General features: G+C 40.8%; 3 protein-coding genes across 5 annotated transcripts in view; all 3 read right to left on the bottom strand.

Annotated features, from left to right (window-relative positions):
* myct1a (myc target 1a) overlaps nt 1-12,333 on the bottom strand; it is a 68,734-nt gene extending 56,401 nt beyond the window's left edge. The window contains exons 1-2 of one of the 3 annotated variants that reach the window (XR_011312005.1): nt 12,027-12,333; nt 9,939-11,086 (exon numbers count right to left, since the gene is read on the bottom strand). Coding sequence is in view for 1 of the 3 variants with exons in the window: in XM_069721687.1 (XP_069577788.1) it covers nt 10,539-11,086; nt 12,027-12,081 (603 nt within the window). In the remaining 2 variants the exon portion in view is untranslated. Of the gene's footprint in view, nt 1-9,885; nt 11,087-12,026 lie in introns of those variants that run through there. The other 2 variants (XR_011312006.1, XM_069721687.1) reach the window with 2 other exon arrangements.
* gtf2h5 (general transcription factor IIH, polypeptide 5) lies at nt 1,630-2,130 on the bottom strand. The gene is made up of 2 exons (XM_069721668.1): nt 2,066-2,130; nt 1,630-1,959 (listed from the first exon to the last, which is right to left on the bottom strand). Exons 1-2 carry the CDS (start codon nt 2,098-2,100, stop codon nt 1,779-1,781), a joined length of 216 nt encoding a protein of 71 aa, XP_069577769.1. The 5' UTR covers nt 2,101-2,130; the 3' UTR covers nt 1,630-1,778.
* On the bottom strand, nt 2,787-8,812 carry serac1 (serine active site containing 1). The gene is made up of 16 exons (XM_069721667.1): nt 8,687-8,812; nt 8,390-8,426; nt 8,138-8,280; nt 7,752-7,841; nt 7,031-7,162; nt 6,815-6,936; nt 6,607-6,735; nt 6,320-6,433; nt 5,856-6,018; nt 5,363-5,513; nt 5,108-5,249; nt 4,761-4,861; nt 4,407-4,504; nt 4,037-4,219; nt 3,797-3,940; nt 2,787-3,655 (listed from the first exon to the last, which is right to left on the bottom strand). Exons 1-16 carry the CDS (start codon nt 8,778-8,780, stop codon nt 3,519-3,521), a joined length of 1,980 nt encoding a protein of 659 aa, XP_069577768.1. The 5' UTR covers nt 8,781-8,812; the 3' UTR covers nt 2,787-3,518.
* Nucleotides 12,334-12,861: the final 528 nt, after the last annotated feature.

Below are 12,861 nucleotides of genomic sequence, written 5' to 3'. Positions count from 1 at the left end.
AACGTGTCGTCTGTAAAATGTCCAAAATAAAAAAAAACACTATTGTTAATTTTCATTTTGCTCAGGTTAAATAAAAGTCATAAAATTAGGGAAATATGTCATTATCAGCTACTCCCATCAGCTTCGGCTTTTGCCTTCGTTTCTTGCATGTTATCAACCTTATCCGCTTATTAGCAAAATACCATGTACAACCCAACCTTACTGTCTTCATGTCCTATTTAAAATCAGACCCGCACTCCTTAAAATACGGGACAAACTCCAAAGCTGTGAAAACTAGAGCCTTTTCTACTGCATTGGTTTTTTTTTCTATTGCATTTTTTTTCTTTGCCTTTTAATTTTCTTTGTTTATTTCTGGTGTTTTAATTTGTTTACGTATTCTCTACCTCGAGTCGTCTTTCCACTCTTCTATAAATGATGAACCCTTTTTATTATTTAATTTGCAACACATTTATTTAGAATTTTTGTTGTAAACTTTAAGTTGTCGAGTGTAGTTTCCTGATTGTCCACTAGAGGTAGACAGAGATAAGCGTATCTTTGTGACGACTATATCAAAAATCATACATCAAAGTTGTGTTTTTTTTGGTTTCCATCCACACACACAAACGATTTTATAATTAAAATGAGTTCTACTATATCTGAATCACATACTGAACAGATTAAAGAAACTATTTTATCGCCAGTAAATAGTACTTTAGAGATAGCGTCTTTTCTGGATATACAACCAGGTAATAAGCCGTTTGAAGCAGCTCCGCCTGCAGCAGCTGCAGCAGCAACATGCTGATACTTCAGGGATAATGTCGTAAATAATAATATATCGGCCAGAGGGACCAAACCAGTCATTTTTAATAGTTTAACTAAACTTCACCTCGATTATTTATGAATTTGATCTAAAGGAGAATTTTCACGCAGGACTTGTGCTTGTGTTAAAGAGTACAACCCATTTCCTGAAAAAAAAGTTGGGACATTGTGTAAAATGTAAATACAAACAGAAGGCAATGAAAAAATAACATGAAACAATAAGATTTCTCCGTTTCTTTAGTTGATCTGCAATAAAATATTGGTTTATGTGATTAGCAAATCATTGCATTCACATTTTAAAAAGCGTCCCAACTTGAATCGGGTTGTATTTTTACTGTTACTCCTGCTGCCTTTACGTAAGTAAAGGATCGTAATACTTTTAACTTTTTGTTTTTACTAATTTAATAAAATACCAAGGTTATATGGGCCTTTTATTAGCAAGTGTTTCCAGCTTTGTTTCGGTCTTTCAAGACCGATTCACATATTTTTCAGATACAATATTTTAAAAGGGCTTAAATAACTTTAATGTGATGTAAATAAATTTAAAAAAAATGTCTTTGTCTTTAGTCAAATATGAACTAAGTTAGTATTTCTACAATTCTGCCAATGTTATTCAACTTCTTTACTCAAATATGAGAATAAATGTATATTAATATATTATTTCAAGATACTTTTTTGTTCAACACTAAACAATTTAACTATTGATGTGAAAAAAGCCACAAACTGGGAAAGACACCCGATTTCACAGCTTTACAGTTTTGTGTGATTCTTGCTGCTGAAACAGAAATCAACAATTTAAACTTTAAACAAAGAAATAACTCACTTTTCAACCATGTTTTAATTTTTTTTAAATTTTTTAAAATCTGAACAAAGAACGAGCCGGAGCTCCATTTCAGTCTGCAGTTAAAACACTGCGGACAAGAATTCACTTAAACACAAGAAACGTAAGAAAGATCTCTCTGAAGGAAAACCTAAACATATTATTTATGTGTGATGGCGAATGAATTCTGGTCCATCAACTCTCCCACTCTGTCCTGCAGAGTTTGAACCACCTCTGCCAGGATGAAAAGGTGCGTGTCGTCCAGGTCTTTGAGGATGAACTTCTTTCCCAGGGCCATGGTTTCATCCAGGTAGAGGAGGAACTGCTTCATGGCAGGATCACTGGTCCAAAGGGGACAAAGAGAAATGGATGCAACACTTATTATTATTATTATTATTTTTTTCCAGTTTTAAGAAGAACTAGATTATATTTGCAGACTTTTCTTACCATTCAACAAGGATACCTTTGTGCACGTTGACCATGCTGACTGACAGCTGCAGATTATTTGGGCTTGAAGACCTGCAGGACAACAAACAGAGAAGTGAACGAACAGTGGCGGACATGAGATTTGGGCATTGGCTGTTAACGCCAGATCAAAATAATATAACTCCGGGCAATACTCTGTTAAAACACTCCGATTTCTAAATATCGGACAACACAAGAAAACAAAAGACATGTACACACCTGGCTGCGTCTTTCTTTAAACCGGATGCTCGCAGTTGTTTCCTGTGCCAAGTCTTCCTCGAGCTGTGTGGACGGTGTGCAACAAGGGACAAAATTCGGCGTGCGAGAAACCCGCGCATGTGGCACAGAGACCAGGTTTGTGTTATCTCGGTGCTTTCCCCCCGTTTGAATGTTTTAGTGCACAATGCGTGACAAAATGGGACACTATATTGACCGGTGATTAAACGGGACAACGTGAATACGTAGAAAATCCTGTAAAAAGTATTAAGTAACAAAGTGCGTTTGGTCAGTTTACCCGATGGGACATTAAAGTGCATCACCGCGTCGATGCAAAAATACATATATATTAGTTTTATCTTTCACTGCGGTCATTTTTGTCCCACTGACAGGAAGAACATGTGGACGCATACTTTACAACTCACTTCAAAACCGATTTATCCAGACGGAATGTATTTGAAGTGCACAGGCAAATAAAGAAACCCTCCAACTTTACACATTTATTAAATTATTTACACAACCAGCAGTGTTTTACTAGTGGCAGTTGGGCCTGCAAACTCACCAAGGTTAAAATCCAGTTGCGTGATTAGTCCCATAAATAAAGCTTTCTGAACTAATGTATTAATTAGGCCCATCTGAGGTAAGGCTTGGGAAGGGATATGTTTTGGCACGTGACTAATACTCTTAAGTTAGAGGAAGATACATAAATATAAAAACAACATGGTAAACTGGTGCTCTGGTCAAAAGTACTGAGGAGCAATAAGTGGCAATGAAATGTCAGTGTATCTATAAGTGAACAGATAATAGGAGCATTTTGTGTCATGGGGAAGACACAAAGCTGGTCGGTCTAAAACGAAATCAGAGAAAAAGTGACAGCAAAATAAATCTAGAATACATTTTCTTCATTTGAATTTACTTGTAAACATAGTGGTTATGTTTTAAAAACAATCCATAAGATCTTTAAAACCTTCTAAAATCGGGAAGGATGACTACAAAGACTAAATAAGCACCCAGGTTTCTTCATCACAATGGTTCGCATCTATCAGTGTGTGAATAAATGTAATTTCTTTAATTATACCATAATCACATGAGTTTATGTGAATGTGCATCAGAGGCAGTTTTGTTTTCTTATGGTTTTGGAGGGGGGTGACACGGGGATCTCCCACATTTCAAGTATACAGTAGGTTGTATCAGTGTTTCTTTTGTTCATATATCTCCTTCAGCGGCTGATGTAGTTCTGCAGTGCTTCCTGGATGAACTGGAGGCTGCGCTTGTACAGAAATGAGTCCTTCTTCTCCGGCTTGCAGATGTTGAGGTGATCCACATCCACCTCGATGAGCTCCCCGATGCCGAGATCTGAAACCAAACCAGAGCTCGCTTAAGGCTCGAGGTACGAAACCACACTACAGATAGAACTTACAAGATCCGTTCTGCATATTTAAGATGCACATTACATACGGGCACTTCCTATTTCCCATGCGTGTTACTTTTACATACTTGCTGACTGTGTTGGCACCACCAGGATCTTGATCATGGGACCAATGTTTGTAGGCACGGTCTCTGTGAAGCTCAGCACCTTGAATTCCTTCTCTTCGGCCATGTTCAGGAAGTTCTCATTCAGGTTGCGCAGAGTTGGTGAGTCTTAAAACACACAGATATCAACTCGCAGTGGCTACTGAAAAATGTTCTATGAAATAAAAACAATCCCGGACCACAGAGTTCACTGCGATCACTCACCTTTACAGAGTTCTCTGACTTCTACAGAGGGAAAGAGGAGGTATCTGACGTTGACCGAGTACTCAGCCATAAATGTTCCATGGTGAGGAACACTGTAGAACATAACGCCCTTGGTGTTCTGTAACAAGCCCTGCATCTCTGGGTCCTCTGAGGCATCCAGCAGCATTTTCTTCACAAGCAATCCTGACAGAGAAACCAAATACAACAGGATACAGACATACAGTGAGTCCAACTTTAAAATCGGACAAACGCAGTCACACGAGGGTGCGAGTGGGAAGTAACATCAAGAAACTTGTTTTTCCAAGTTGCATTTAAGCGATTTGAGTGAAACTCTTGAGATGCTGGTGGAATGAAAGTTGTGTCAGAATACCTCCCATACTGTGGGCTACCCAGACCACAGGCCGTTCTCCGACTCCTGCCAGCTTTAACTTCTTTAGCAGCTCCCGACTTCTGTAGGCCAAAGACTTCCTGCAGAGACAAAAGCAAAGGTTTGGTCCGTTGGAATCTGGGATTATAAAACATTTAATTTCACTAAGAGTAAAAAAAAAAATCAGGATGTTGGATAAGTAGTATAAAATATGAAGTTTATTATTGTTAGTAATAACGGTGTAAAGCAAAGTCAATTGGTTTTTCCATAAATAGAGAAAACTGAATTTTCTCACAACAGTATTACAGAATTTTATGCTTCATCAGTAGATATATGAAGAAACTCCAGATTTGTCACCTCTGATTCTCAACAGGACACTTTGCCATCCAATCACTGAGATGACTGTCATATTCCACCGTCAGCACCCGCAGATTTGGACAATCAGCAGCCAACCACGACTGTCAATGAGGACACAGTAACATAGAAGAAGAATGAGAGAGGAGTCATTTCCTCTAGATAAATCAAAATCTGAGTGAAACCTCACATTTCAGAGAGCAAAACAAATTATTGAGTCTCCCCATAAACAGATAGATCAGTTTATAGTTGTTTCAAAGATGTCATTTCATTATTTGGAGAAAAAAAAAAAGAAGCCTTTCAATAGTAGTAATCAATACTACTCCACCGTATTTAGATGCATTTGTCACCTTTGGCCAACACTCTGTGTAGTCATCTTTGCTTTCAGCTTCACTCTCTTCCTCTAACATACTGCGGTCTTTCTGCCTCCATGTCTTAAAAGCTGCCCCGAGAATCCCGTGGATGAACAGCACATCTGCTTTAATAGGCTGACTGGAAATTAACACATGATCAAAGATAAGAGTTGGGTGAAATAAATAAAGTGAAGCGAATGTATTCTTTAAAAAAAAAAAAGATGGAACAGTAGAATTCAATTGATTTCATACTCGCCACGTGTTTGTGGGTGGAGGATATAGACGCCATCTTGATATTTCTCCTTCACTGTCTCTCTGTCCAGGTTGGCCAAAGCACGAGCTGCATGAGAGGCCTGCATGACATGAGGAGAGTGCATCATCTCCGCCAGCACAGATACCCAGCCTGAAGGGGTTACACAGGTAAGGAAGAAAGGGAGGGAAATGATTAGATCCATTTTCATAGTTTCATCAGTTTTCAGTTCATACACTTTGGACAGAAAATATTAAAAGCAGAAAAACACAGACAAGTGTGAACACCGTGAAGCATGTCTGGTTTGATGGCTGCGGTGACAACGTTAAAAACAACAGAATAATAAGTCTTTGCGATGCTAAATATGTAATCTGTCGATAAAATAGGGACAAAAATATATAGATCTTGTTTTTTTACAGCATCCTTCGTGCACCCAATCAAGATGACACGCAACTCGAACTGTCTACGGTGTACTCGGATTAATTACAGACTCACCAGACTGGACTATGGCCTGGTGGACACTTTCGTTTACAGCCAAGTTTCCTATAATGCGAACAATGTTCCTCTGAATCTTCAGAGAGTCACTGCGGAGCTGGTAGACCCTCTGGAGGAGCTGCAGGCCCCCGTTGGCTACGATGTGGTCACAGTGACTCTGTACCTGCAGACAGAAAACAGGTTCCAGTAAATTACTACCAACTCTCTTCCAATGCATTTGGTTGTTCACTTATGGGCCACATCCACTGATAGTCATGAGGTCAAAGAACTGGAAATAATTCCAGGCTGACAATAAACTGAGCTAAAACAAAAACGAAGTAGCTTTTACTTGAATTAGGAACAAGATGAGCTTTATAATGCAAAATGACAACGACTATGATTAGTTTAAAAAAAAAAAAAAAGGGGACTTTGGCAACTTCTCCTCCAGACCAAATTGTGTGTAGCAGCATAATGACACTCCTTACCTTTGAATGCTGTACCAGGGCCTGGAGACAGAAGGACTCCACCTTCTCAGCTGGAACAGAAGTGAGGCTCTGGGCGTAAGGCAGCCCATTGCCACCAAAACACCACAAACCACCCTGCAACAACAACAATGAGCACACGTGTTGCTGACAGGGTTCGGGGATTTGAATTTTCAAATATCTCAGGCATCCTGGCGATCGTTGTTGCTCTGCTGTTTTGTGCTCTCGGCAGTCACCTTTCTGAAGACTTTACATGAGAGTACATGTATGCATTCATCTGTCTTTATTACCCTTTGTGCTGCCAAGGACTGAGTGCTCTCTCTGAGGGCCAGGGATGTGAAGTACTGAACACATTTGTCCACCTCAGACTGAGGCAGAGACGCCAACAGGCGCCTCAGTCCATCCTCTGCAGACAAACCCTGAGAAGAAGTTAACTTTTTTAGTTCCCTTCTTACAGTACATAACTATTCAACTGACAGATGTCATTTAGATACGTACATCTTCCAAGTCAGGCAGTGCAGGTGGGTGCCGGAAGAATCGCAGGTCTACCTGAGGAGTCCGGGCCAGGCCCACTGCTGTCCGCTGGTCTATAACCTGGGCTGCTGTCTGGTACTGGTAGTCTGCATTATTCACGACAGGCACGATCTGATACCGGTTTTTCTTCATGTATTGAGTATTAACTTGGAAGGATGTGCAAAGTTGTGTGTATTTTACCATGCCAGTGGTGATTGCCTGCTAGCTCCTGAACAGCCTGCAGTCTGATGGCTTTATTGGCTGACTGTGTCCTCTTCAGTAAGACCCATAATGCCACCTCGTGTGGGTCTGCATCCACATGGCTAAAGTGTTCTAAGATACACAATTACAGGACAAAGTGACCAACTAAATCTTTTACAGAACACAGCGGGAAGGTGTGCCACTGTTATCCCTAATCACAACAGGAAACTGGACTCAAACGGTGTCTACCAGGCTAAATACCAGCACCTACAGTACCTTCTTTAGATTATCACAGCAGCTAGGGAGTCACATTACAAACCTTGTGGTTGCGAACCATGTGACATCAGTGTGGCAGCTATTCATTTGTAAAAGGTCAAAAGTTTATTTTAAACAGATAAATAAACTTAAAACATTTCTCCAATTCTACATTTTTTTGCATATACAATTAAAAGCATGAATATAGTTGGCAAAACAGCCCAAGTCATGTGACATTCAAAAACAGGATGTGCATGAGCAAGGCAGGTGTTTCCTTCGAACTCCATGGACGCACTTCACATAAAAATGACTGGACAACTGCAGTTTTCTGAGGATCAGTATTTGTGCAACATTACCTGCCCTCTAATCACAAGAATATTAGGGGAAGTACAGTGTTATCACACTGTGTGCTATCTGTCATAATTTGGTCGGTGAATTGGTGAAAAGGCAACTTTTACTTTCTTACCGTCCAGCGATCGCAGTAAAAGCCGAGAAGATATTTCCAGAAATCGTCTTGCTGCTTTATGAAGTTCCCTTCTTGCTTTGTTTGTAAGTCCTGGAAGATAAAGAAGGAAGTGAGATCAGTCGACAGAGTGACCCAAAGATTCAGGCAGGAAAGATGGTGGAGATGGAAAGGAAAGACAGGAAGAGATGATACCAGCTGGACACGACTCTATGCTCATACAAGAACTAAATAAAGCCACTCAGCATGTTTGCCAGATGTTGTCCAGCTGCTCTGGGAAATACAAGAACAATAGATCTATTCTGAACTAAGAAAAAAAATCTCAAAATGTGCCGAATGAATGATCTTCTCACTTTAGCCACGCAGTCGCAACGGACGACATTCACTACCTGCAGTTAAGTTCTCGTTTTCATCGGAGGGAGTGGCTCTCAAATAGATGTAAGACTTGTATTTCTCTTGAAGAATCGCACCGGTGTCGATGGTGACAGCCTTGTCCAAGGCCGCCATCTCGTACGTAATGAAAAGACAGCCCCTGCAGAAAGGAGACGTTGATGAGACGCGGCACCACGTTCGCATTCTTTTCACACAAATTGCAGAAATCAAATTGAGTCAAATACTGAAATGTTAATACGGCGACTTACCCCAAAACAACCGCACTGGTTACTTTAGCCACCTTCCCTGCATTTCAACAGAAAGGAAATCAAGATTAATCAGGATTTTCCTGACCAGAGTCCAGCTTCGGTAAATTACTTTGACCAGATCTTATGTTATAGTTCTTTGGCAAGTTTTGTGCTCAAACTATGTGTTATTTCCTCAAACTTTTCCAAATCAAGTGAAGATTTAAAAAAAAAAATTTTTTTATACAAAAACACAAATATATTTGTGTATTATTATTATTATTATTATTATTATTAAACACAAAACACAATATAACTTACTGAAATCTTTCCACTGCATCACTTTCTTCACACCGGGCGGCCCAGCTGTGCTCAGCCTCCGGCAGCGGATCAGACGGAGAGCTGCTCCGGACATCCTCGTGGAAGTAAGCGAGCCTGTAACGACCAACAACCTGCATTTAACCAACAACCTGCATTTAACCAACAACCTGCGACGACAACAAACAAACAAGTCGCACAGCTGACGTCAACCATCGGTCACGTGTCCTTTCGCTAACGTTAGCGAACTTAGCTGCCGTTTTTTTAACTTTGACCGACTGTCAGTTCAACCCCGTCCGGTACCGTGGTTATAAATAACGTAATAAGTCTTTAACTTGTTTATGGCGTTCAGGTTTGCACGAGCAGTTTAATTGTAACCGGGGAAGTTAAATCACCGTCACTTCCCCTAGTTAGCTTTATGCTAATGTTTCGCTGTTGCAGCTCGCGGACTTTTAACAGCTGACTGATGTTAAGTTCTCGTTTTATTACATCATTACCGAACAGCTGGTTTTACCTGATTTATCCACGTCTTTTTTTTTTATTTATTTATTTTTTTAAAGAACTGCGGTAATGTCCTTCACTCTCTGCAGCCGGTGTCCGTAAACACAACACAAACCTGTCCCTCAAATAACACGTCATCAACTCGAGCAAGAAAAAATAATAATATTTTTTTTAGAAAATATAGTTTTCACATTACATGTGAATATGTGTTGAACGTGTTGTGTTATCGGAACACTTTTACACTTCACATTTATTCAAGATGTTTGTGACGTCCGTGTTTCCGCTGTGAGGGGGGCGGGGCTAGAAGCACAGGTGTCCTTCACCTGCCGACCGCCTCTGTGGTGTCCTCGTTTCTAAAACTAGTTTTTAAAACAGCCAAATCTAGCAATGAACATTTGAAACTTAGAAACTTCTGTTCTGTGACTGTTGTGTCGGGTTGCATGAGGAGTCGTTCCTGTTGTCACATCTTGTGTTGCCTTATCAAGGAGAAGGGCGCTGCTTTGTTTGTGTCTTCAAACACCCTCCAGACAGGTTAAAGTACACAAACTCCGTCTTGAAAACTTTTGATTCTTGCTTTTATTGCATTAACTTAAGAGCAGAGTTCAGTAAATTACATTAAAAAAAACAACAACAAAAAAAACACGACAACATAAAATACAAAAGATGTCACACTTAATTCACAACTTTTTGTGTCTCTCACTTTCACACACACACACACACACACACACACACACACACACACACACACACACACACACACACACACACACACACACACACACACACACACACACACACACACACACACACACACACACAGTTAGTTTGAATGCCATGGCAGGTCAATTTAACCTGGTCGTCAAAATTGTTTTGCACAGATTTTTAAACTGCAGTTTGATACACATTGTTTTTTATTTTTTTATTTTTTCAGTCTCCACATAAACTATTAGTCTCTTTCTTTTTTTTTTTTTGCATAGTTACTATGACTGCAGGGGCAAAGCGTACTTGCACCATAAACGCCCAGCTAACGGTTTGAACTTGTAGTTTTTGCTTCGTCTAAACTAAAGAAACGTTCTGCACACGTCACCATTAAATACAGACTGGTAATTTTGAAGAGGAATAATTTCCGCTCATACAGTAAGTAGTCAATGCCACATGTATCAGATGACTGTTTTATAAAAGTACTGTATGATGCAAATATGCTTATAGAAGTATATACCAATAGACATCCAAGAACGATGTTGTTTTGGAGTAGTTGTCCTCAACCCCCGTGTTCCCTCCACCTACTGATATATATCGATATGGATTTAGTCCAATATCATCTGGAAATCCATGCCGGGTACTCTCACGCCTATCAGGTGCATGTTTCCTGATAAGCCCTAATAATGCTCTCATAAGCTGGAGGAGGAGTCTGTGTCGCGTGGAAACCCCTCAGACCGTTGTTCCCCCAAAATGACTCGGGTCTGGGTGGTGTGGCAGCTGGCTGGGCTGCAGTCTGAGCTGACCCGGTTGACATGGTCAGAGTTGGTGTACGAGGCAGCGTGGTCTGGCTCCCCTCCTCCGCCTCCCTTGCGATTTGGCTGCACTGGAGGAGAGGGTGGAAGGTGGAGGCCCTGAAGCTGGATTTGTGCCCCAGCGGGTCAAGGTGGTCCGGGGAGGAAGTCTGACGGTGAAAGCTGAACGCAGCGCTCACTAAACTGTTGTTGCTCCGCCGGTCGTAGCTGCTGTTGCGGTTGAAGCCGGGGCGGTTGCGGGAGGAGGAGTGCGAGTGGCGCGGCGTGCGGTGGGTGATGCTGGCAGAACCTGCTCTGCGTCGGGACATCCATGTCAGGATGACGTAGACCAGGGCACCCAAGAGCAGACCCACCGCCATGGACACACAGAAAGCTATAATCAGAGGGACTGTGAAGAGAGAAACATGCATCAAAATGGAGATTTCATGATCTGCAGTGAAAACTTTCTTATCGATACTTGAACATGAACATCCTCCATTTTTGTGGTTTCTACATTATTACTCTTCTTCCCTCTTTAATCTATTTTTATTTTCAGGATCACAGGGACAAGAGTTCAATAATAGTTATGTACACGCAATACGTTTAAATGCACTTTATTCTTATTGACGGTCTTCTTTTTATCATTCCTTGGGAATGGAAGGAATTTTAATCAAAATCTTCCCAAGAATACAATGAAAAACAACAACAACAACAACATTTTAATGGAACAGATGGAGGATTGCCAGCAGTGTCATGCATGTTGATGCCCCTCGACAAAATAATAACAGGCCTTCCCTTTCATGTTTACCACAGCATTTTGTTTTCCCCTCGTTGCGTCTCTGCCTTGGAAGCAGTAACGCCAGTATAAGCATGCTTGAGAGACGGGAGAGATTGCAGCGGATAAGACAAATCCTGTTGGATTTACCCAAAGGAAAACAAATACATTTCCGTTCAATGCGGTTAAGTGTTAAAAAGACTGAAGCTGCTTCTTTTTTCTTTTCTTTTTTCCACTCCAGTTTCTTTTTTCTTTTTGTTTTTGGAAAGAAGAAAGGAGACACTGGTCAAATGTCATCTGGAAATGACATTTTGGAAAACTGAGCAGAAAAAAATGCTAAGAAAACACATCAGAAGCTTATAGATTTGGAGTTAGTATTCTTGGAAATCAAAAAAGGTTTCTTTGGACGTTCAAATTTGTTCACTAAACTACAGTTCAGAAGTTACTAGGCTCATATTGCATCTATTCCAGTGGTGATTAAAGTTTAAATTCCTGAGAGAACAAAGGCACCAATCAGAGCGACCACATGAAAAAGACCAGCTGAAAGGGAAGGAAAATTATAAAAAAAACTCACCGGCATCAAAAGACTGAAGTATTTCCAGAAAGAGATTTGTGTTGTTCTCGGCCATGACTTTATCTGCTTTGTTAGAGGAGAAGAAGAGAGACTGACACTTTAACCCTCTTCCTCTCCCTTCTCTTCTTCTGTCAGTTCTTTCCTGTCCTTCTTTCCTTCTGATGGGTTTTCCTGTCTTTCTGCCTTGTCCCTTTCCTGTTCCCTCACTTTCTCACTCTCTCCTGCTTTGCTCACTTTCCCTGTCAGTACGTCGGGCTGACTCCGAGGGAGACTCAGCCCAGAGGCACACAGGACTGGCGGCAAACTCTGGCAGTCATCTTGTTTATGGAAGCGGAAAACTACACTCTCACATTTCCTGCTTTTCTGCTTGAAATTAGCAACAGGAGTGGCTTATCTATCCAGGACAGAGATCCTGGAGGTAGGGAGACAGGGTGTTTCTATAATCACTTCCTCTCCCATCATTTCCTTCAGGTTGATAAATGTTAAAAAGTATCACCCCGACAGAGTGAGAGTCAGCCCTTCAGCTTTCACCAGAGGAAAGTCCACCACACTCAAAAGTGTTTTTCTTCCTTTCAGAAATGACAAATATTTCAATCGCTCTCGTATTTTTTCCTTCCGCCACAGAGACCACAGGCGACAGTTTTGCCGTTAGCCGCAGCAGCAGTTACAGTTCTGGGCCTGAAATCACTATTGAAAGCAAATACACAGCTGGACTTGATGGTGGCATTGGTTGTTTTTTTTTAATGCTCAGTTGTAGCGATGCAAAGAGTAAGTCTACTCTGGTACTTATGTGGTATCTGCCTTATTTTTCAGCGTCTTTGTTAGTAAGCTCAGT

The sequence above is a fragment of the Brachyistius frenatus genome, unplaced genomic scaffold (genome assembly GCF_029030835.1).
Source record: "Brachyistius frenatus isolate BFR_SWC_R1_liver_20210118 unplaced genomic scaffold, ASM2903083v1 Contig_270, whole genome shotgun sequence".
In the NCBI taxonomy this organism is placed as follows: Eukaryota; Metazoa; Chordata; class Actinopteri; family Embiotocidae; genus Brachyistius; species Brachyistius frenatus.
Note: the sequence above shows the minus strand (reverse complement) of the source record. Positions and strands in the feature narration are given on the sequence as shown.